We start from the raw sequence: 26,203 nt of genomic DNA on the forward strand, positions 1-26,203 counted from the left end.
GGAACATCGTTGGTTTTACTGTGGTGCCCGCTTGTGCCTGAAATAATGCATAGAGCAGTAAAGCTGTAGTCGCCATATGACATTTACTGTGTTGGTGCGACTTAAAGCAAACGTGCAATAGGGAATGCAGGTTCACGTCATAGTTTGTGTATTCTCTTATTAAAAATATGCATATTCAGTATGAATTTCTTAGATTTTTGATGAATTTCATTAATAATATTTAAACGCAGTTGAACATATATCTTTAAGATTCCTCATTATCTTTGAAAAACACTACTGGTCTGGCATTATTTTGATGACTGGGCATTCAGTGTTACACTGACAAATTGGTGAAAGAAAAGTAAGACAAGAAATAACATTTTAAGTTTTATTTAGAAAACGAAGGCAGCTAAAACGGGTGGTTTAATTGTCTATAGGTGGTTAGTAAATGTCTAAATCGTAACAACTAACAATAATAAGGAAATAAAAACATCTGTTGAAAACATTTTCAAAACATGCAAAAAGACGAAATGATATTACATATAGTAATAATATCTTGGTTTTTCCATAGATTTCACAGTTGACAAAGAATTCACTTGTTAATGAAATAAAATGTTTGCAAACTTCAATAGAGATACTCTAAACCTTGGCAAAAGTACTTAATTCCGACATACAACTGAACTTGCAACCTAATTTAGTGCACAGTAAAAGTTTGATTGTACCCAAGAATTTGATGAGGGATAACATCCTCCAATTTTAAAAGAAGTCTAGAAGATGACTTATTCAAATAATTCAATGTCGTAGCTAGAAAAAGGTATTTTAGTATTCATTTAATATTGGGGTTTTCCAAACATAGGAAGAAATGAACTAACTTGATGTATAAACAATGTATAATGGAAAAAAACCTTGCGATGGATTTGCTCTGACTTTGGAATAGTCCATTTGAATTTAGGGATATCAAAAGTCCATTTGAAGTTTTTGGGATGTCAAAATAAGGAAAATTGAATCACCAACAGTAATAGAGTATAGTATTGTCAAACTGCACTGTAAGCTGGTCCGGCCTTTATGCTATTGACAAAAATTAAGGCCTAATACTTCTATTTCCTGTAAGTATATTTAGTGAAATCAACTTGAAACTACATGTAAATTGCAATTGGTAATATGCCAGTATATTTGTACAAATGTATTCTATATTTTAAGATTATCTTGTGCAAGGCATTCTTGAAATATATTCAATAATTATTTTGTAATTATATTGATAAAAAATAAGTAGAAATAAAACATTTTAACAGTGTAATACTTTTAATCCATAAACTATTGAATTTAAATATGATATGACTTGCCCAGAATTTGGAACTATCTTGTTAGCTAAAGGGATTTCGATTTCCAAACATTAATTGAAGCAATCAAAGGCTTAAATACGAAAGACAAGAAAGGCCATTTAAACTTCATGAATTCACAGTTTTAACTTCTTGAATTCCAATTTTCAACATGTTTGTGGAATTCACGATTTCAGGTCAATTAATTCCCGATTTCAACTTCGTGAATTCACTATTACAATTTCACGATTTCAACTTCATAAATTCACGATTTCAACTTAAAGAATTCATCTTCATGAATTCACGATTTCAACTTTATGAATTCCCGATTTCATCTTCATGAATTCACGATTACAACTTGATAAATTCACAAATAAACTTCATGAATTCATTTCAACTTCAGGTATTCACGATTTCAACTTCATGAAGTTGAAATTGTGAAATTGTTCAGTTGAAATCTGGAATTCATGAAGATGAAATCGGGAATTCATGAAATTGAAATGTCCACAACGGTCTCGTACATACAGGCTCTTCATACAGCATGGATATGCAAGCTGGTCTAGCTCCCAGTTAATGCCACTGGCTGTCGTATATAAGTAACAATGCTAATACATATATTGTGTTTAGACTATATAAGAATGCCCTTAAGGAAATTAATACTGTAATAGAAGACATAGTTCTTTAGGATCACTTAACTCTTCAGTGTTTGATTTATTAAAACAGCAATAGACTAACTCCGGAATTTTGAATATTTGGGTTTTTCCCAGATAATCCGTAGGTTCAAACAAACTTTTACAGTTACAACTTCGAAAATAAGCCCAAGAGGTTGGCTAATCTATTGTGACATGTAGTGCACCATGAAGCTTTAATGGTAAAAGTTGGTTTGAACCTATAGACTAGCTGGTGAAAAAAACCCACATTTGCCGAGTTCCGGATAAGATCTATTGATAAACATGCAAATATTCTAACCCATGATAACAATATTTTCAGAAAAATTCAGATCATTGCTCAGTTAATTTGATTATAGCCTTTGTAAATGTCTGGTAAAATAAAGTACACTGTTCTTATACTAGTGTGTTGATTATATAAACAAAACTGAAACTGGTTGACATTTAACATATATTGTGCAATGTATATGCAAAAACCCGTTACCTAATCTATCTAGTATCTGACCTAACTATTCTAGTGACCTTTACCACACCATGATAAATTTTAACTACTGCCACTACTATATTACATGCCACTACTATATTACAGAACATTTTTTTTTTAGAACATTTCTTAGTTATAAAATTTTAGACTTGCATTGCAAATAAACAATGTATAATATTATATGGATGCATGAAACATGAACACGGCATAATTTAACCCTTAACCTGTGGAACCAGAAGTGATCAACCTTTGCCACCAGTATACAGCCAGGCCAGCCTGTACATCCATGCAGTCTGACCAAGCTCTATACTGTTGACAGCTTATTTTTTGTATTTTGATATTGAAATCTCTTGAACTTTGAATGGACTGAATATAGCAGGTTAAGAGTTAATGTAAATATTGCAGACTGAATAAAAGTGGTTATAAACATAACATCTAGACATTCATGAAAAAATTGCAGACCAAATTGAGTGGTAACAAAAATGTTACTTTGGTAACAAGTTTAATATTCATGTACAGGAAAATGGAAAACTGATATAAAGGTTGTCCTTAAATTAACTATTGTTACCTACTGTGACATTCATGAAATGAAAATGAAAAATAGCCAGTATCTGACCACTTGGGGGAAGGTAATCTTAACCAGTTTTATGGTCATTGTGACTGCAGAAGTTAAAATAAGCTTTAGCGCCTAAAATATTTCAGGATAATGCCCCTTGTCTTACAACTGCATCTTGTCATGATAACTTGGTGTGACACACTTCTTCAAAACAGACGATCTAATTATGGAAAATATTGTGGGGTAAAAGTGATCTAAGTGAAAGACATTCAAGTAAATACCGACAGTAACCTTACTGTTACTCTTGTAAAAGTTTGATGTATGAGTGAACCTGAAATATGCATTTTTAAACAATACAGTAATTTACATTATTTGTTCTACATTTGATCTACAGTTTTGTGATTCTAAATAATGATTAGAGTAATTATTGTTTCAAATGAAAACTTTTGTGGTTGTAGCTGAAAAACTTATGCTTAACCTTAACCAAGAAGCTATGAAACCATAACCCTGTGGTTCACTGTTGTGGCTATTTAACTTGTGCTCAACAATAACCCGAAAGGTCATAGTTGTGGCTATGAAACAAATGCTAAAACCATAAACAAGCGTTGAACTATTGTTAATGCCGGAACTCAGTTGAGCAGAATTATAGCCCTGATATCCTTCAAATGTTGAGCTAGAAATGTTTTGTGTATTTTGGTGAGAATCTATATAATGTGAGTATATAAATAAAAAATAAACACTTGTGCTACAATGAAAATTGTCAACAAGTGAACAGCAAGATCAAAGTACATGTATATGAAAACATTGATGGTATTAAACAAGTGGTTTTATATGAAACAACTGTCTAAAACAGCAAATACCTTTAAAGAAGCTCCACTGCGGTCCAAATGCATAAAAAACATAAAATTTCAATTTTTCTTTTTTACATACATTTTGTATTTAAAATGAAAAAGTATGCAAAAGATAATGAAGATGTATACTCAAAATGCTCAAATCTTTTTTTTTGTGATTACATGTATTTGCTTTAAATTTTTTTTTTCAATTTTGGGTAAATTGGCACAATAAAAATCATTATTCTCGAAAAAAGGAGTGAGCAAAATTAATGATGTGAAATTTTGCAGAAAAATTATTAGTACGGACCTATATCAAATGGTACACAACTTTTGAAAAGATATTTCTAGTCCCTTCGTGTCAAAAAACCTCAGTGGAGTCCCTTTAATTACTTTTAAATATGCATAAGGATGGTTTCAAACACAAGAAATGCCCTTACATTTTCTATCTTCGACTTCAACAATGTTTTGAAAAAAAATCACTTATTCTCTTATATTGTGCAAACAAATAGATTTATGTGTTCTCATAAAAAAATATTGAATAAAGAATAAGAAAGCAAAATATACAAAGAAAAAAATTCTTCTATAAATGTTGATACAACAAAAATAAATGAATTTTAGAAAAAAGTACCAATAAATAAAAAGGAACCATTTCTTTCACACAAAAAACAACAACAACAACAAAACAAATCAACAACCTTCTATGATATTGAAAAAAACTAAACTTTAAATTTAAACAACAAATACAACATTAAACAAGGTGGATATTTATGAAATTTGGTGGGAAAACAAATCTTAGATTGAATAATTATGTCAATCAAAAAAATCTACAAAGGTGCTGATTATGAAACAATAAAAATGAATAATTGAGCCTTGTCAGGACAAAACCAACATAGTGCGTTTGTGACCTGAGCATGGATCCAGACCAGCCTGCGCATCCGCGCAGTCTGATCAGGATCCATGCTGTGCGCTATCAGTTTCTCTACTTGTAATAGGGTTGGTAAGCGAACAGCATGGATCCTGATCAGACTGCGTGGATGTGCAGGCTGCTCTGGATCCATGCTGGTTTTGTAATGACGCGGCTCATATCAATTTTAAATTTAACATTTTAACATCATAAAAATGTGTTCAAGTTTTTTTCTCTTCTCATTTCGTAAATTTTTTCATAGAAATTTTTACAATGAATTTTCATTTTTCATCTTATAGAAAGAAAATGTAACATGACACATAGGAGATATATATTTTGAGCATGCTACTTATACTAAAGGGTTATATCACCAATGGGTTATGTCAACCAAGTTGATTAAGTAAAAGTTGTACTGTTGCAAGCTCTTCGGGCCAGTGGGAATACATCTTTTCACAATCAACCAAATAGTCAAAATATTTTGACATGCCAAAACTAGATTCTCAGATATTTTTGTTCTGGTTCAAAAGGACATATTGCCAAAACCAAAAATACCACCAAATATCAACATGTAGTACAATTAAGTGGACTATTAACCAAAGAGGTAAATACAATTCACTAAAATAGCACATTCATGTTCTATTCTTTGAATTATATAAGACATATTCTTTCCTTAAATGTAGGCATATAAATATTACATCAGTGTACATTAATTGTGACACAAGGACACGGACACAATTAAGATGTTGAAAATGGAAAATTGATTTTGATGTGTGTGATTCTTCAGTTATAAATAATCATAATTTTAAATATTACAATGTATCTATATCAGAAAACTTGTAGGTACAGGTATTTAACAAATACTGTGCATATGAATATTGTGTTTGTTCAGAGAAAAATATCAATCATTTTATCATAAATCAATATAATACATGTATACATATGAAAAACAATGAGTAAATGAACATTTGATGGCAGGCAAATAATGAAGGTACATAATGAGGTAAACATGTCATTTGTTTGCATGGCATAAAACTATAAAGTACCTGACTAAACACCATTCTTGATTTGAAAGTACAAGGCATAAATACCTTGGGTCTATATATATATATATATACATGTATATATATAAGGGTGTATGTGTAAAAAAACTATCAAAATAAAAATCTAAATGAATATAATTGTCGATTGACATGTCTGATCTCCCAGTTGTTTTTCTATATGTTGTTTAAGACTGTCATAGATTCGGTGAGACTTTCTTGGCATTTTCGCGCTTTGTAGCAAATTTGGCAATTTTTTATGGAGTGTTGGGTTGGCTTCAAAGTCACACTCGAGTACCGCCTTAGGACTTTCATCACTGACATTAGTAAAGGCAACTGTGACTTCTCTTGTAGCTATAGCCGAATCACTCATGCTGTTTCTCATACTAGGATGAGACAAAGCTTGTTTTGATCTACTGTACTTCAACAGAATCTTGTCGGCCTCGGAATTATCCACCACCCTTTTCTGACCAAGATCGAGATCTAAATTTTTCGTAGGCTTTCCTTCTGTCAGGTCAGTTCGTTTGATCCATACATCTTCCTCAGGATGAGTCCCTTTATGAGGACAATCTTCCGTCTCAGTACAAAAACATTTGAAAGAAGCATTGGATTCTCTTCTGCCATCACCTTCATCCAGTTTGTCTGCTTCAGGTGACATACATTCTTGTTTTGTTGCATTATTGTCTATAGGCAGTCTGTCTATATCAAAGACAATCTTCCCTGGTTCAGATAGATCCTTCTCTGTATCAGTGGATGATCCAATGTCAGATTGGACACCTTCCAATGCATCTGACTCATCTATAGAGTATTGAGGAGATTCTAGAATTTGTTTGGCACTTGTTGCTAGGATACCACAGCTATCCAGCACAACTTCCTTCTCAAGTTCACTGTCAGTCATCTCAAAAGATTCATCTAAAGACGAATCATCCTTACTAAATGTTCTTTTTCTATCGTTGTAAGATATTTTTGGAGCCTTCATTTTATTTTCATCATTTATGAACACATCTGGTGCATCGGCTGAGTCTGCCACTGTTTTACTCTTTTTGTAGAAGAGGCTGGTACCAGGCACTTTAGACAGCAGACGACTTGCATCATCCCTGCTGGTTTTCAGCTTACTGACCAAATTCAGATTAATATTCAATTTAGGAACAGATAACTCCACTCCTCCTCCGTTAGATTTGCTCAGTTTTGGCATCATTGACTTTACCATTGCAGCTTTTGCATTCACTAGTGACCCAATCTGCTTTCCTCTTTTGGAATCTTGAGATTTCTGTGAACTAGACTGGTTTTGATGAGAAATTTTATGGAAAGGAAGTGGTGACAGTCTGTGCCTCATTCTGGGAGAGGAAGTAGCTGATGTAGGCTGGGAAGGAATGTCTGTACTGGAAATGTCACGTGGCAGTTTGATCTGTAAAAGGGAGTTCTCCTGTAACTGCTGGTGTATGTCCATTACTTCTGGGTGAGGATTGGTCTTCCTCCTGGAAAATATACTTATTATATATATATATATATACAAATACATGTGTAGTAATAGAACCAATACAATGACATTTTCTCTCCTTACCGAAAACTTATATATTTATATCCTAAACTTAGAAATAAGATTACTGATTTCATGTGTAGTAATAGAACATGTACAATTCTCTGCTAATTGAAACTTTGAATGTATACTTAGTATTATCCTTAACCTAGAAATAAGATTCCTGATTTTAGTCTCAAATTACGTTTAATTTTTAATGATGGGCAACCAAAAACGCCAAAAGTGCCAATTTTAGGAATACTACATGTCGGTGGTAAAATGCAACATTTTTTATGCTTATGATTGGAAATGCTCTTTTACAGTTAATTACAAATTCATAATGAACAAACAATTGACTGATATTATACAATAAATTTCCATAACTTTAGGTTGATAAATGACCCACAGTGACAATATTCTATTTTGAAAACATTTTTCCATGTTCATTTTTTTACAAATTTATTATTTCCTTTTGTGAATAGATGTTAATAAAATTATTTGCTGAATTGTGATGCCAAAAAAATCCTGTTATATTTGGAGGTATTTTGAAACCAAACAATGACTTAAAAACACAAACTTTTTGCATCCTACATTCTAATTTTCAAAACCAACCATAATCATTGACTTACTTTTCTAGTTTAGTTTTCTCCTCTATTGTAAGCTCCAGTTTCAGAAGATTCTGAGCTGCAGCAAATGCTTCACAAACCACCCGAAGTTGTTCTGTAAAGAAAAAGTAAAGTAATTGAAGTATACCACTCTGAGTTGCTCTGTAATCTGTCTGTAATCTGAGTATACAGTTGAAGGGAGGTAACTTGTAAAAAACCTTATTGCAAGGCAAGTAATAGTTATCTACCCATTTTTTGCCCATTCTTAGCAGAATGACATGATAATGACATTTAAGTAAGTCTTGTTGTCATGACTACAAATACATCATACATGTACCTATATTCTGTGTACTTAAGCAGAAGCAAATTTCATAATTTAATCCTGGTAATGGTACAACTTTGAATTTATAAGCATCTGCAGATGTGTTCATACAGAAGTTATTATTACAGCTTCTTTTTTAAAATTCTAAGAGTAATGGCCAAAGACTGAACATAATATTGACATTTATTGATACTAGTATAACTTATGGTGGCAAATTTTTATGACTTGTTTTTTCTTATCAAGGAAAACATACAACCAACAAATACACTTACTTGTTGTCTTAATTCATTCTTAATTTAATCAAGTTCAAAATGTGAAGGAAGCTAGAAGCTTACAGACACATTCTCAAATCCATTTCTGGAACAGACCAGTATTGAGCAATGAATGTAAAGTATCTTGGTTTAGGAAACAACAGCTTTCCCCTAACAGGTTTGAACCCATGTCTTGTTGCATGACACTTCATCACATGCAAAATGGCAACAACATGCTAATATACCTAAAATGACTTGTATTTTTTCCCCTTCACAAGCATCACCCAACAAAAAGCTGTTTTTAGGGAGAAGAACATAAACAACAATCTCATTTTAGTCATATATCATGTTAAATTGTACATGTACTCCCATGAAAAAAACCATCATGATAATTTTGACAGCCATCCATGTAGCTGACAACTGACATTTATCTTTTTTCATATATAGGCACTATTTTTTTTAGTGAAATGTTGTTAACTTTAACTAAGGAACATTTATCAATGTAAAGTTTTATGGATATGACCACAAAAAATAAAAATTTTTATCACTACTACCTTATTTCAATATTGTTTTGCTATTAAAGTATTTCAAAAGTTATGTTAACTCTTACCCTAATGGAACAAAAGCATTTGCAATCAGTATAGAGCTACTTGTAAACCTGCTTCTAAGGCTAGTATGGTAAAAGACCCATCGTGAATGGCATGTCCAAAGTTCTTGTAAAATTTATTTAAAAAATAATTCTAAACAAGAACCAGTTGAACTGGGTGATGCTCCCCGAGAAGGTTCTGGACACAGGAAAGTATAAAAAAAAGGAACAAAGGGCAAAAACTCCAATATTAGGCAAGACAGAGTTATGTTTTTTGCACTGCACTTCTATTCAATGAGATCTATCTATCTATAAAGATTCCTGATGATATCAGAGTTATGTCACGGGTAAAATTCAAAGTGTAAAAATGAACAAAGGGCAATAACTCCAAAATTAGACCAGGCTTTGTTTAGGTTCTTTAAGCATTGCAGTTCTATCCAATTATATCTAGCTACCTACAAAGTTTCATGTTGATATCTCTAATAGTTTTAAAGTTATGTCCCGGACAAACGTCAAAAAGTAAAAATAAACAAAGGGCAATAACTTCAAAATAAGGCAAGGCAGAGTATTGATTCTTAAGCACTGCACTTCCAACCAATGAGACCTATCTATCTACAAAGTTTCATGTTGATACCTCTTATAGTTTTAGAGTAATGTCCCGCACAAAGTTCAAAGTGTCAAAATGAACAAAGGGCAATAACTCCAAAAGTAGGCAAGACAGTGTTACAGTTCTTGTGCAGTGCAAACCTACTTAATGAGATCTATCTACCTACAAAGTTTCATGTTGATACCTCTTATACTTTTAGAGTTATGTCCCGGACAAAGTTCAAAGTGTAAAAATAAACAAAGGGGAATAATTCAAAAATTAGGCAAGGCAGAGTTACGATTCTTGTGCACTGCACACCTACTCAATGAGATCTATCTTCCAACAAAGTTTCATGTTGATACCTCTTGTTGTTTCAAAGCTATGTCCCGGACAAGAAAAGGGGACGGACGGAAGGAAAGACAGATGGACAAGGCAGCGACTATATGTTTCCCCGGGGGGGGGTATAAAAAGTCAGTTTAAATCAGACATACCTTTAGCCTCGTCCTGAGTTTTTACTGGTATAACAAGGTTGTTGAATAATCGTGTAGCAGGTGCTCTAAAGGTGTGGAAAAACCCCTCATCCGCATAATGCCGGTAATATAATCTCATCACTATAGATTTTGTCCTAATTAAGGAATGTTCTGCACCTTTAAAGGGAAAATTAAACATGATTAAGTGTAAGTAAACATCTGTACATGAAACATATTGATTAAAGCTAGTTTAGTACTGACCTTGCAGTGAATGCCTTTAATGTAGGGGAGAGGCGGCCTAGTGCTTAAGGTGGCCTAGTGCTTAAGGTGGCCTATAGCGCAAGGTGGCCTAGTGCTTAAGGTGGCCTATAGATAAGGTGGCTTAGTGCTTAAAATGGCCTAGTGCTTTAGGTGACTACCTGTGACTACCTCTCTACCTAGCGATTGTGGATTTGAGATCTACTGGGCCGGGTCACAGCCATGATCGCTCATATGACACCAATGCAGTTTAGTTTCAGGTATATACTCATGACAAGTTCAAGTAAGCAACAAAAAAGTCATGCTTTTTTAATAATCATGGTTAAATAAATAATGTTTTAAAATAAAATGAAGCATATCCTTATGGAGAAAATAGCTCTTAAATGACTGTTAGTTATTATGAATTAAATTGAGCTAGAATGATTAAATTGAAAATTTAATGTTTTAATAAGTCTTATTGATAATAACATGATTAGCGAAAAGATCAGGTCAAATAGAAAATATCTTGATCAACATGAAAAGTTTCAACACTGTCATAGTCCTTTGCTTGAACATATTTATCGTGTCATGTATGAATTTAATACAAACAAGAAATATGTCCATAGAACAACAAAAAGTAAAAAAAGAAAAATGCTAATGGTTGAGAACTCTGACTATCAACCAAACAATCATCGACTGTCATTTGAATAACCATGTCCTCTCTTCTGACACAAATGCTGGTATGTAAAAAAAAACAAAAAAAACAACAAAAACTAAGAAATAAAAAGTCTGAATACAGACTTTATAGGGAATCAAACTGAATATTTACCAATTTCTAGTTTTTCGATGTCTTCTAGGAAAATCCGTTGATACTCATTAACCTGTTCCTCCTCATCGTCATACCTGTAAATGTATAATTAAAATAAGTTCTAATTGAGCCGCGCCATGACAAAACCAACTTAATGCGTTTGAGACCAGCATGGATCAAGACCTGCCTGCGCATCCACGCAATCTTATCAGGATCCATGCTGTTCGCTTACAAACCCTATTACAAGTAGAGATAGCGAACAGCATGGATCCAGACCAGACTGCGCGAATGCGCAGGCTGGTCTGGATCCATGCTGGTCGCAAACGCACTATGTTGGTTTTGTCGTGACGTGGCTCATATTAATTAAATACTTTCATTTCTCTTCCGTACAGTAGCCAGCCCATTTCCAACCACCGAATAAAAACCAAACATGGAAATACAACTTAACTAAAATTGTGTCAATAAAACATTGGTGCTCCTGTCCTATTATATGAAAAACAGAACAATTTTTATGACTTACTAAAATTTCAATATTTGACATTTGTGCTGTAACAAACCTGAGACTTGCTGCCACTAAACCTGCGCTCTGCACACAGTCTCATAATAGTTAACATTTCTGCTAGTTAGTTTCAATTTCCTTCCACTAGTTAAAAAAATACAGAGCGAAATGGATACACAATGACTTAGTGTGACGTTGACCTAAGGGAGGTCAAATCTGCACTCTGCCAGTCATCTCATTTTATGGTTAATATTTCTGCAAAGTAGTTTTAATTTCCTTGCATAAGTTCAAAACATATTTACTGAGTAGACAAATTACCAACAGGCAGACAGACAGATGACCTGAGGTGCACAACAATATATACCCTGAAATCGTTTTGGGCATGTTGAAACAATATGTGGATGACTAACCTACTTTTTGAGTTATCTTCCCAAGAAAGTGAGGCGAGTTTTTTGTTCTTTTCTCTATCGCCTTTGCAAAAAAAAGGGCATTAATAGTAACTTCCTAAAGCGTCTTTAAAAATATGAAATGTTTAAAATCTTACCAGGCAACATAGACAGCTCTCTGACTCAGCAACAATATGATATCTATTTCTTGTCTATCTGAGTCACCAGCACTGAAAACATATATAAATCAATAATTCATTATCTATCTAAATGATCAAGTAATGATAATTGTGAATGTTGTTAATATTAAAGTAAATCAAACACCTGCTGTAACAGAATATAATTTGCCTTTGTATCAATAGTTATCAAAAAATAGTAATTATTTTTATTCCAGCAATTTTTGATAACAAAACTACAAAGCTTTTCTCATCAGTATAGATATACACTCCACCTATCACAGTTTATTGACAAGACTTAGTGTACTTTCTGTTATTGCAAGAAAGGTTCAAGTTAAAATATATAGGCTCCCAAGTAAGGTACAGTGATTGGAAGTAGCACATGCTTGTATTATATCGCAATAGATTATATATACAAGTACAAATGTTGCTGCAAATTGCAGCAATTTTTGAGAAGCTCCGCACAAAAAAAATGCGCTCATTACAGATACCTTACCAAATTATTCCTATGCAAAGGTCATGTTATATTCAGATTAAGTACTATTGTAGCTTTTTTCCGAATGTTTTGTAAACCATTTTTTGCATAATTATACTTACCTTATGCACTGTCCATAATTAAAAAGAGGGGCCAGATATTTAATTTGAAAAAATGCTTTCACTGATGCCTACCTGGTAAGGACTGAATACAAAAAAGACTTACAAGACTGGTAAATGTTATTTGACATGACTGTACTGTGTTACTGTAGTCAGTAACATAAGATGATAAAAATATCAAAGTCTGATTTTTATTATTATAATTGTAACAAATATACAAATAGTAACAAAAGGGACTAATATTATAATATAGTAATATAACATGCATTTTTTTCATGTCAAATTAAAAAAAAAATGGTTTCTTTAAATACTGATAGAAGACTGTTACCTGAATTTTAGGCAGGTATGAGGAAAGTCACAAATTCACTAACATCATGTTCGTGCGAGTCAAAGATATAAAAGCTACTTGACATTGGTGATATATAAAAAGCTATTGTTAATTGATTTATTGGGAGATCAATATACTTTTTTGCTGAATTGCTTTAAAACCTTTCATTAAAAAAACCTCATGTTCAAACTGCAGATCAAAGTTTCAGTTGTTACCAATGATGCAATCTATCTATCTATAGTCTATGCTTAATGAGGGTCCATCCGCCCGTACGGGCACAAAATGCAGCTTTCGCTGTCGAGTACGGACCCCGGACATGTCACCAAGCACAAAACTTGATAATTTACCTCCGTGCATTACCAATGATGCTGTGTGTGTGTGTGTGCATGCATGCGTGCGTGTGTGTGTTTGCGTTTATTTATACTCGCCACCGGTTGCCCATATGGGCGAGTCCTCCAGACGAGTATTAGTCATTTTAGATTTTTGGAGGATAGTGCAATTACAGATACAGAAAGATGTTCCAATTCCAAGCTTCTCCTGGTTCTTTAGCGTGCCAAAAGTTTAAGCACCCATACACGGGACCTCGATTTTAATTCTCATCCGAAAGACTGATTAGTACTTTTAGTTAGCCAGCCCGGGATCGAACCCGCAATGTCGAGATTACAAAGTCTCGCGCTCTCTCGATTGAGCTAAGCCGGGTTGGCTACCCATATAAGCTCTAAATGCAGCTCTTTTGCTACATCAGAAATGTAACCTTATATACTAAAGTTATAATTATTTCAAAACAACCAATACATCAACATGTTATTATTAAACATTTAGTTTCATACATATAAATTAAGAATAATTATCAAAAGCAAAATTATTAAAGTCTTATGCCTGAAATCTTCTTTATATTGACAAATTCAATCACTAATAGTTAATACGTGATATGCTGTGTGTAAATGTAATTCAAAATATAACAAATTATAATTTCATGTACTACTAAAAAAGGGAAATAACAAATTTATAACCGAAGTGTCAAAAATCAGAACATTTATAGCTATCAAATTCATGTACAGCAGAACTGCTTTCCGGTTCACATTCATTAATATGACATGCTGCGAATCACCAAAGGGGGAACCAATATAATAATCGAAAGGAGTTATTGAAACAGAATTTATTTTTAGCTGAAAATCAAAGGGATTAATTGATAAAATCCGGGCCCATGGACAAAAAAAATAGTAAACACAAATAGCTCCGTGCCTGTGGGCGCGGAGCAATAAACTTGTGAAAAGGGTTTATCTAATGTGAACTAAGCAGTATATTACCCAGCTTGATACAAATTGCTGAAGTATCAGCTTCAAGTGGGTGATAAAATCTGCTTGATTTATTACTGAAGAAAAAGAGAGAATGTATTCATTCACTTGAATCATTCATATCATTTTTTGATAAATAACTTTTCTAGATTTTTTTCACCTTCAGTATTGATAAGTTTGCAAAGAGTAATGACCTTGTAACATTATATCGTAAAAATAAAGAATTCACATTTGCATAAAAAGCTTAGATGTCCTACTGTGTGATGACGTGCTAAAAAACATTTTAAAATTTGCCTGAAACTTGAGAACTGAGAAATTGACTTAAATTATCGTAAAAAGTACATTGATATAAAGTAAAGTGTCCTACAAAACATGGAATCAATGTCTCCTTTATACTGAAATGAGTTACCAACCATCCTTTCTTAAAAGATTAATAACTATCATTAATATTTTAATGTATAGTTTATTTAATTTATGACATTTACACCAAATGTTTCATATATCTATGTCAGTCTCTAAAAGATAAAGTACTTAAAGTCTTTATGTCAGACTTTGTAAAAAGTATAAGAATCAAAATTCTCATTCAAAACAGGATTATAATTTGTGAATCGTGTCATCCAACTCATAACCAGTTAAGCCCGTGATACCTCTAGATCATTCGCCCACATATTTGAATTATAAAATGAGCCGCGTCACGACAAAACCAACATAATGGGTTTGCGACCAGCATGGATCCAGACCAGCCTGTGCATCCGCGCAGTCTGATCAGGATCCATGCTGTTCGCTATCAGTTCTCTACTTGTTATAGTCTGTAAGCGAAAAAGCATGGATCCTGATCATGATGCGCGGATGCGCAGGCTGGTCCGGATCTATGCTGGTCGCAAACCCATTATGTTGGTTTTGTCGTGACGCGGCTCATATTAATATAAAACTTCCAGTATAATACCTGAGAGCTGGACAGGCATACAGGGACTAATCTATATGCATCTGGGACATAAAAACAATAACATAACAGATAAATATAGAGAAGGAGAAATTATTACCTGAAAAATAATGTGTATCTATAATTATCTATTTAATTTTAATATAATATACTCATTTAATTATGTCTAATTTGAGGTTTTTTAAATTTGTGCAATAAAAATATATAAAATTATCCTGTTAAGTACATAATCAATTTTAATAAAATTTTAAGCTAAATGCCATTTAAATTGTAGTGAAAGAGAGCAATGGTCTAGCTATGAAAGAGTTTGCCACTCAACCCAGGAATTGTGGGTACAAGCCCTACTCAGGTCACAACCATGTTACCTCAAACACAACCAGTACTGGTTAGTTCCAGGAAGCTGACCTAGGAGATGTTCAATAATTACAACAACACAAAATAATAAAAAAATAATGTTTGAAATAATTGATCAAAACCACTATATGTAATCTTATGAGTCTAGATTATGTATCCCTAAACTGGTACATATATTTGGTTGTTACGGAAATCATAAAAATTTCACTGAACTAAAGTTTGCGTTTTTTGACCAAACAAAAATGATCTTTACGCTGAATCAGCAGCTTTGCACTCCATGACATGACCAACTCATGTCCTCAATCCAGACCAAATGTCAAATTTAACCATCTCCCATGAGAGAAGTCCCTTTTATCATTACAGCAATTGTTTAAACCTCATCATGCATGCAGGCCGTCTATAATTTGTCAATGAGACTGCTATAGCTTATATCATATATATAAATATATGAGCAGATAATGTATTTGTCTCATGATGATTTATGTACAGTCTTCATTAATAGCCCCATTATGCAGTCTAATGCAGCTTTTAGTTTATTAATTAATTTACAGTAACTGACAAATTCAGACACAGTGAACATTTACGATACTTTGACATTATCATAGCAATATTATTACAAGATTAAATTGGCACACTGCCATATGAATAATTTTTGTTTCTCAAAAAAGACAAAAATCAATTTTGAGAAAATAATTACCAAATTAAGCAAATAGATATTCATAGCACATGTGTTACTTTTCATGTTTTATGAAAATATAGACTGGCATGAATTTTGACAAAAAAACAGGTAGTTTCTGTAAATAAAGGGTCTTACACTAACTATTTGAGCCGCGTCACGACAAAACCAACATAATGCGTTTGCGACCAGCATGGATCCAGACCAGCCTGCGCATCCGCGCAGTCTGATCAGGATCCATGCTGTTCGCTATCAGTTTCTCTACTTGTTATAGGGTTTGTAAGCCAACAGCATGGATCCTGATCAGACTGCGCAGATGCGCAGGCTGGTCTGGATCCATGCTGGTCGCAAATGCACTATGTTGGTTTTGTCATGGTGCGGCTCATTTATAATAATTTTTTCCTGATGTTGGTGTGTACCCTGGATACCAGAATGTACCATATGAGCGAGCATTTTTCCGGACATTATATTTGTCTGGTTGTTTATGCCAAGTTCATCACACTTTTGGTCATATCATGGCAGTTGGTCAATCTATAACTGGTTTTCCTAGATAACTATAACCGGGAATCACCTATATCTCTACAGGGGACAAACTACTAATCCCACATGAATTCTGAATCTGCAGTAAGAGACAAATGACCATTGGACACATTGTTTAAGAGATTAATTGTCTTGGAGAAATCCCCGTCCCCAGGAGGATCAAACCAGTGACCCCTTGATTACAAATATGTTGCTCTCATTATTGAGCTATGACCAAAAATGTATTAAAATTGGCATAAAAACCAGAAGAACAAACTAACAAAACTATTGAGCTAAGTGGTTGACTGTATATTTTTAGGATTTATAAACATGAAACTGAAGGCCTGCTGACATAAGGGCCTTCAAGTAAAGACAGATTATAAAAACCCTTTCAATAACAACCACAATTTATTCTCAATACTACAATAATAGTAATACCAATTTTAAAATAAAAATACCAAAAACTTTTCTTCCCATTAAAAAAAAACGAGAGGGCCAAGAGGGCCCTGGATTGCTCACCTGAGAAATAGGTCAAAGTGTAGCCCCTTTTCACCCCAGAAGCTAAAAAAGGTGCATAAATAACAAAATCACTTTCACTTAAAACAATTTCGGTGCAAATAATACCTGCTTTGACAGACCACTTGTCAACAAAGACCAATTTTCTATTTCAAATAACAGGTTTATTTTTTTGTTATAAATGAATTATATGATAAATAACAGCACTTATGATATATTAATTTTTATTTGTTGATTGTTGCATTATTTTTTTTATATATTTTACATGCATTTGATATTAATAGAACTAGTAACATGTACCAGAGATTTCTTGCCATATATAATATAATATGTTATCATATTGCTATTTAAGTTTATGCACTAAGGAGAGATGTTTAACATTACATTCCTTTGTAAAATGGACTCACACTGCTTTGAATTTTAAACAGTCCATTAAGGAAATATTAAGCTACCAACATTATCAAGTCTTGATATGTGCATTGATATACTTGTTCGCTATCCTTTATAACATTGGCAAAGGAAATAACAGTGCCAAAAGTGTTATATAATTTGCCAACCATTTTAACATTAAAGTAATCATGACAATCCTGTGTTACAAATATAAAACAGGTCCGTCTACATCACCTTGCAACATGACTAGACTATAATGTCTACTAGTATATTCTAGAACATAATAATTTCAACCTTAAAAATCCTAAAAGTTAGCAATGGACAGCCCATAATTCCTTATACAATAATATGAGGTAAAAGGTAAGAAAACTTACACAGGGTCAGCATTTATCAGCCCCCAGCCTCCAAGACATTCTTCTGGTTCCACAATCAACATCTTCTTACAATCTTCGATAAGTTGTTTCACATTTTCTTCCTTTTCTAACAGTTCTCTGACATCATCCTCTGGTACACGCAGCCCGCCTGACAAGATATCCTCAGACACAGGTTTGCCGTGGCTAACATCTATAGCTGCTTGTCTGTATGTGTCCTTGAAACGCAGATAGTACCTGTAACAATAAATATAAGGTAGGACTTTTCTGTATAAAATTATCTCCAGAATTCCTAAAGTGCAAATGATTTTCCCATGCCACCAGTTTATTTACATGTAGTAAGGCCAGTATATAGATCTATATATGTGCACCACAAGCATATCCTTTACTTTCGACAGCTATTTCAATATGAAAATATATAAGGTGAGTACCAAATTTAAACCGTAGAAAGCCCTTACACAAATTCAGCATAGAAAGGGTTTAAACATCCTTCCATCTTATCTGAACATTTTGTTTTTGTTAGGTTGAGTTAAGTGACACCTATACTAAAATGGTCATGTGCTATCTCTTAAGCTTTACTAGAGGAGGAGAGGGAAGAACTATAATGCCCATAATTATGTGCATTATTTCAGGTACGACAAAAGTATTAACTTGAGTAGAGCATAGCATGTCTTGTCTTGATCATTGAGTCTAGCACTTTTTAAGTGTTGAGAATTGAGTACCGCTCAAGCCGGTGCTAGGGGGTGTGAGGGATGTTGCACTTACTGGCTGCAACAGATTCTACATATGTGACGAGTGCAGACTAGGAAAAGCCGGAACATCTTTGCTCTCTGATCATGGTCTGCACTGTTCACTATTCTGGCAGTAAATATTTTGAAATTCTTCTTAAAAATGATGAGTTATTTCATATAGATCCATTTGAGATATTTAGCATGGTAAGGTTTAATTTAGCTAAGCTGGGTCACAGTATATAAATCTATGTGGTGGCATGGCCAAGTAGTAAAAGGAACTCCACTTTTTTTACATGACAGGAATGGATAATTTTTTCTCCGAGATTACTATTCCATTTAACGGAGGTTTAGACAAATAACTAATCTTGCGTGCAACATTTCAGATCATTCACTCACTCTGTTTTTTCTAGAATAACTAACGATTCTAATGTAACAAATGACCCAAATCGGACAAAGAACATCAAAAAGTTACTATTTTCAATTTACTTCTGGGTATATTTCTCAATAATCTTTTGCATATCTTTCTGTTTTAAGTATCCCAACTGATCTATGTAAGAAATAGGCTGTTGGACATCAGTGGAGTTCCCTTAACAAATAGGACTAGGATTATCTAAGGATCGCTGTCCGTGTGGGTTGAAAGGGGTGAACCGTTGTTTCCTTTAGCAATAAACTGTACACTTATTACTCTGGACTGGTTTCATGAATGGATTCAGTGTCTATAATACATGTATAAACTTCCTACACAATCTAACTAAAATATATTCTGTATGAACCAAATCATGTGAAAGTACTGACCTGTTGGCAGAGTTTACACCATCTTTCATCATTCCAGTAATCTTCCTCTCACCTGTCCTTGTAAAATCTCCCTGAAAATAAATCATATCATAGTAAAAAGGTTTAAATAGTTCATTGTACAGATGGACCCTGTGAAATCAGTTCACCTCTAATCTGAATCCACCTTTGAACTTGTTACACCGTTAAATTGATCCTGGTTTATTTCTACATATTATTTGCCACTCTAATCTACTGGATACCACACTTAAAAAATTATGGCTCAAATATCAACAGTTTAAAGTTACATCTGCAATCTGATATTCTGAAATTTAGGGAAATTGTATCATCATCCATTTCACAAGCACTTAAAGAATGCAAGTGCCCTACATATCAAAATATTATTGTTTGCAAGTTCTGATGCTTCTAGGAGGTCTGCGTATTAAATAACATGAACTTTTTAAATCAATCCACAGTTGGAGTGTAATAGATGGTTGGGTCTTTTTCCCCACAGAAATAAAACAAGATTGCATTTGAGAAAAATGCTATGCCACCGCATTAATACAACACTAAATAGTAGTGTAGGAACATATTTTTTTTGTTTCTATACAATTTTGAAGAGTGTCATAATGCATAGATCCCTGACCTATCTAATTTTTTATATCAGATTAGTGGTTAAATCTGTTGTTAACTCATTAAAAGATCAGAGTAGGAATATATCAATGCACTCGAGTCTAGTAAATTTGGTGGTGAAAGTCATATTTCATACAGCCTAAATTTCATGACTACATCAAAGGACAACACAGTAAGACACTTTGTAAAAATCTAGGTCAGCTGAAATCAAAGTTCACTTTACATCTTAATCCGTGCACATGGTTTAAATTTCATAGCTGTACATCAAAGGACAAGAAAGTAGGTAACATCATCAAAATCTAGGTCACCTGATATCAAAGTTCAATTTTACAACTAAAACTGTGCACATGGTCAAAATTTCATTGCTGTACATCAAAGGACAAGAAAGAAGGTCACTGTCCCCTTGGGCAAGGTAAAATTTTGGACCCAAGGATTTAATTCAAAACAATCTTGATACAGTCTACCAAACAACATTTCAAGTCAAATATATAAGTTGTACATGTAGCTTTCTCCCATTCAGAAAACATTTGTTTTATTTTCTGTTTTTACTATGTGTACATAATGAGAATCACTGCCCCCGGGCAGTGCCAATTTTGACACCAGGGGAAAAATTTGAACAACTTTGGTAGAGGACCTATAGCTCTATGCCTTGTACCTTCAGACAAAAATATTTTTTATTCTTTTACAAAATGTACATAATGAAAATCAATGACCTCGGGGGCGGGACCAATTTTGACCCCAGGGCTATAATTTGAACAATCTTGGTAAAGGTTCACTTCGCAAAGTCTCATGCCATATATTTAACCTCTAGCCTTTGTCAATTCAGAGAAGAAGATTTTTCAATTCAGAGAAGAAGATTTTTCAAGTTTTTACTTTATACATAAAAGGAAAACTATCGCCTCTGGGGCAGGGCAATTTAAACACTAGGGGCATTATTAAAACAACTTTAGTAGAGGACCCATAGATGATATTATATACCAAATATTAAAGCTCTAAGCCTTGTACCTTTAGACAAGAAGATTTTTTAATTTTTTACTATATGTACATAGTGAAAATCAATGACCCCTGGGGGTGGGGCCAGGCCAATTTTGACCCCAGGGCTATAATCTTGCTAGAGGTTCACTACATAATGTTTCATGAAAAATATCTTAACTCTAGCCTTTGTAAATTTTGAGAAGATGATTATTTTAAGTTTTTACTATATACATATAAGGAAAACCTATGGCCCCCTGGGCGGGGCTTATTTTGACACTAGAGTCAAAATTTGAATAACTTTGGTAGAGTTCTTAAAGATAATATCATTTAACAAATATTAAAGCTCTAAGACGCTAAGATTTTTTTATTTTTTACTGTATGTATATATTGAAAATTAATGACCCCCGGGGCGGGGACAATTTTCACCCCAGGGCTATAATTTGAACAATCTTGCTAGAAGTTCACTTCACAATGTTTCATGCAAAATATCTAACCTCTAGCATTTGTCAATTGCTAGAAGAATTTTTTTAAAGTTTTTACTATATACATATAAGGAAAACCTATGGCCCCCTGGGCGGGGCTTGTTTTGACACTAGAGGCAAAATTTGAATAACTTTGGTAGAGTACTTAAAGATAATATCATTTAACAAATATTAAAGCTCTAGGCCTTGTACCTTCAGACACTAAGATTTTTTTATTTTTTACTATATGTACATATTGAAAATTAATGACCCCCTGGGGCGGGGACAATTTTAACACCAGGGCTATAATTTGAACAATCTTGCTAGAAGTTCACTTCACAATGTTTCATGCAAAATATCTAACCTCTAGCATTTGTCAATTGCTAGAAGATTTTTTTACTATATACATATAAGGAAAACCAATGACCCCCGGGGCAGGGCCGATTTTGACCCCAGGGCTATAATTTGAACAATTTGGGTCAAGGTCTACCAGACAATGCCTTATGCAAAATATCTAAGCTCTAGGCCTTTTTGGTCTTTACAAGAAGGTTTTAAGTTTTTACTATAAGTACATATAGTGAAAATCAATGACCCCCGGGACGGGGCTTATTTTGACACCAGGGCTATAATTTGAACAATCTTGGTAGATTTCTACCAGACAATGCCTTATGCAAAATATCTAAGCTCTAGGCCTTTAGGGTCTTTACTAGAAGGTATTTTATGTTTTTACTATATGTATATATAGTGAAAATCAATGACCCCCGGGGCGGGCCGTTTTTGACCCCAGGGCTATAATTTGAACAACCTTTAGGCCTTTTGGATCTTTACAAGAAGATTTTTTAAATTTATTCTTATAATTTCTTTTGGTTGCCATGGCAACCAGATTTCTGCATGGAATGAAATTCTTTGAACAACTTTGGAAGCCCTTCACCCAAGGATCAATCCTGCCAAGTTTGGTTGAAATTGGACAAGTGGTTTTTCACAAGAAGATTTTTTAAGTTGACTATATAATCTATATAACACACACACACACAAACAAACAAACACACACACATACATACACACAGGTGAATCGCTATATGCCACCGCATCGCAGATGCTGCGGTGGCATAAAAATTAATAGGGAAATTAGACAGAAACATCTCATATAAATTCATGTGACCAGTGCAGATCAAGATCATGGTATGTACTGTACACTAGTCACTAAGTAGTTATTTTGATATTTTCTCTAAAAATGATAAATGATTTTGTCCCAATTGAAACATGAACAATTCCATTTATGATTTTAAGCAGGATAATGGAAATTAATTTAATTTCACAGAATGATGTATAATGTCATCTTTTTGAAATACATTGTTGCCTTTTAAATCTGTTTTTCTTTTCACAAAATGGTTTTAATAATTGACCAACTAAGGTGTAAAGTTAGTTAAAATTGGCCCATCTTTTTCCTTTTCTTTCCAAGTGTCTAAAAATTGCATCTCTCAAAACTACCATCCTCTATCAAAGAACTCATTTATCATTTTAAATACATATACAATTGACTTGCCCTTTCAACAAAGAAACTACATCAAATCAACATTTATTCTTTAAGATAAACAAGAGCGATCAGTAATCACATGTGTCGCCTCATGATGGCCAATTTCATGTTGGGACAAAGTTTGTGACAGACGGACAGACAGTGCACAACTAGACTTGGTACTGATCATTCCTGTAAAGTTTGGATAAAATTGCACCAGTAGTTTATGAGGAGTAGTCCGGACAAGCTTTTGCGTATCTGGCAACACACAGAAAAAAACACCTTTTTATCAAAGGGCCATAACTCGGCTAAAAATCATTCAACCGGAAAACCCGTACAATATGCGCAAGGACTTGAGCTACAGATCAATCCTGTAAAGTTTCATTGAAATTGCTTTAGTGGTATAAGAGAAGTAGTCCAGACAAACTTTAAAAATAAAAATTATTAAAGGGCCATTACTCTGACAAAAATCATTGAACCGGAAAATACTGATAATATGCACAACTAGACTTGGTACTGATCACTCCTGTAAAGTTTGGATGAAATTGCACCAGTAGTTTATGAGGAGTAGTCCGGACAAGCTTTTGTGTATCTGGCAACACACAGAAAAAACACCTTTTTATCAAAGGGCCATAACTCGGCCAAAAATCATTCAACCAGAAAACCCTGGCAATATGCGCAAGGACTTGAGCTACAGATCAATCCTGTAAAGTTTCATTGAAATTGCATTAGTGGTATAAGAGAAGTAGTCCGGACAAACTTTAAAATTAAAAATTATTAAAGGGCCATTACTCTGACAAAAATCATTGAACCGGAAAATGCTGACAATATGCACAACTAGACTTGGTACTGATCATTCCTGTAAAGTTTGGATGAAATTGCACCAGTAGTTTATGAGGTGTAGTCCGGACAAGTTTTGTGACGGACAGACGGACGGACAGATGGACGACGGAGAAGTGATCCCTATATGTCGCCACTACTCCGTAGCGGCGACACAAAAAGACCTGCACAGAATATACAAACCTTGAGGGCCGCAGTCCCTGCATACTGTTTACTGATAGCATCTCCGGTATTTGCCCACAACTGCTGAAATATCTTACGACAGTTCTCCGGGAGATTTTCGTCTGGGGCGAGAAGTCCAAGTTTACGACACTGAAACACCATAAAATAATACATGTGTGTTACATAATGCTTATAAAATTGAGTGATTTTGTAAAAAAAATGTAACCTTTCTAATAAACATTATCATTGAACTGTGCTAAAAATTATGTAAGGATAATACATGTACATATTTTGAGCGATGTCCTGGGAGCACATGCAATTTTTTCTCTAATATTTGCTCTAGTATAGAGGTTTAGCAGTAAATATAGGGTACTGTACAGAAATTTAATAAATGTCAGCTGGAAAGTATCCATAGCTACTCTAAATGCTTGATTTTTAACACAAGAACCTATATAATGCTCAAATTTACTTAGTTCTCAAAGGGTAACAATTCATTAAAATCAAGAGTTATGTGTCTTGGTCTATGACCTAAAATTATGACAAAAAAACAAAAGTGCAGATCAACATGATTTTTCTGCAGTTGTGAAGTTAACAATGGGATGCAATTTTCCACAAAGAAGTTTAATTTAGTAATATGTTGATGGAATGCAATTTTCCATTTAGTAATATGTTGATGGAATGCAATTTTCCACAAAAAAGTTTAATTCACTAATATGTTGATGGGATGCAATTTTCCACAAAGGAGTTTGATTTTATAATATGATTATTGTTAGATTTCTTGACCTTTTAAGCAGCATACCATAATGTCAAATGGCCAAATTTTCAATGTGTTTAAGTTCAGAAGCATCCACATGCCCGTTTAACTTACAATATTAAAGCTGTTCAGACTGATAAGAAATAGAAAGAACATCAAAACACAAGGCTATCTGATTTGAACAAGGGGGCGCAGCCCCCTGAGAATAAATCAGATTTTGAGTGTTTTGATGTTCTTTCTCTTTTGTATCATAGGCACCCTGTTGTCACATTATAAAACCCCAGAAAAAAAGTAACCAATGAACAAGCATCTCAATATATTATTTCTATTGCTATCCCTTTCTATGTCGTCAAATAAGTAAACCACAGAAAAAAAGGCATGATCTAGAGTGCGGGGAAACTAATATCTGCACTCCAGTTAATGCACTGTGCATGTATATGTATATGATTTAACTTTGACACAGTTTGTACAGAAATGTTACAAATGGGTATAACAGCATTCTAAAGGCTAGCAGCATAGGTCAATAAAGATACATGTAATTCAAGCTATCCAAAGCAGTCATACAGTACATATTTTTAATGAAAAAATACTTCAGTATCAGTTAGTAGGTAATATAAATATATGCTACACCTACTCATGTCAACTCCTCTACTTTATAGCAAATGAAAATAAATATGACACTTTAACAGCATTTCCTTTTATTATGTAAACATTTTTTCTATTTTAGAAGTTTTCCTAGTACCATTAAACATAATAAATTTTGACAGTTCCAATAATCTAAATATAGCTGAACCAGTTTTCCATTTACAGCCGAACTAAACAAGGTCAAGGTCATCAGGCTGTATATATAAATCATTACTAAGGTCTCTTTACATCTAAAACAAGAAAAGCATTGATGCAAAGCATCAAAGGGCGTCCAAGCAAGAAATGCATCAAGTGAAGATGAACTAGTACACATATGATGACAAGATATTCTTATAAACTACCAGAAATGTATACCACTTATGAATGAGCGGACGAAAGACATTGTTCATTATGAACTTTGATTGGCATGCTAGAGATTAGAATATTACTTGTTATTTCTTTATGATCGTGGTTATTAATAGCAACGGATATACATGTATGCAATCATTTACAATCCATATG

At 33.6% G+C, this 26,203-nt stretch overlaps 1 protein-coding gene across 2 annotated transcripts in view; it reads right to left on the reverse strand.

Annotated features, from left to right (window-relative positions):
* Positions 1-97: 97 nt before the first annotated feature.
* The window catches only part of LOC132715293 (uncharacterized), a 34,551-nt gene continuing 8,445 nt past the window's right edge, over positions 98-26,203 (reverse strand). Inside the window, exons 3-10 of one of the 2 annotated variants that reach the window (XM_060698289.1) lie at positions 24,325-24,453; positions 19,741-19,811; positions 18,218-18,451; positions 12,208-12,279; positions 11,186-11,259; positions 10,141-10,296; positions 7,929-8,019; positions 98-7,258 (exon numbers count right to left, since the gene is read on the reverse strand). In XM_060698289.1, coding sequence (XP_060554272.1) covers positions 5,908-7,258; positions 7,929-8,019; positions 10,141-10,296; positions 11,186-11,259; positions 12,208-12,279; positions 18,218-18,451; positions 19,741-19,811; positions 24,325-24,453 — 2,178 coding nt within the window. In that variant the 3' untranslated portion in view covers positions 98-5,907. The remainder of the gene's footprint in view (positions 7,259-7,928; positions 8,020-10,140; positions 10,297-11,185; positions 11,260-12,207; positions 12,280-18,217; positions 18,452-19,740; positions 19,812-24,324; positions 24,454-26,203) is intronic. The other variant, XM_060698290.1, reaches the window with a different exon arrangement.

This window comes from Ruditapes philippinarum, unplaced genomic scaffold, assembly GCF_026571515.1.
Source record: "Ruditapes philippinarum isolate M1 unplaced genomic scaffold, ASM2657151v2 ctg4185_1_1_1_1, whole genome shotgun sequence".
In the NCBI taxonomy this organism is placed as follows: domain Eukaryota; kingdom Metazoa; phylum Mollusca; class Bivalvia; order Venerida; family Veneridae; genus Ruditapes; species Ruditapes philippinarum.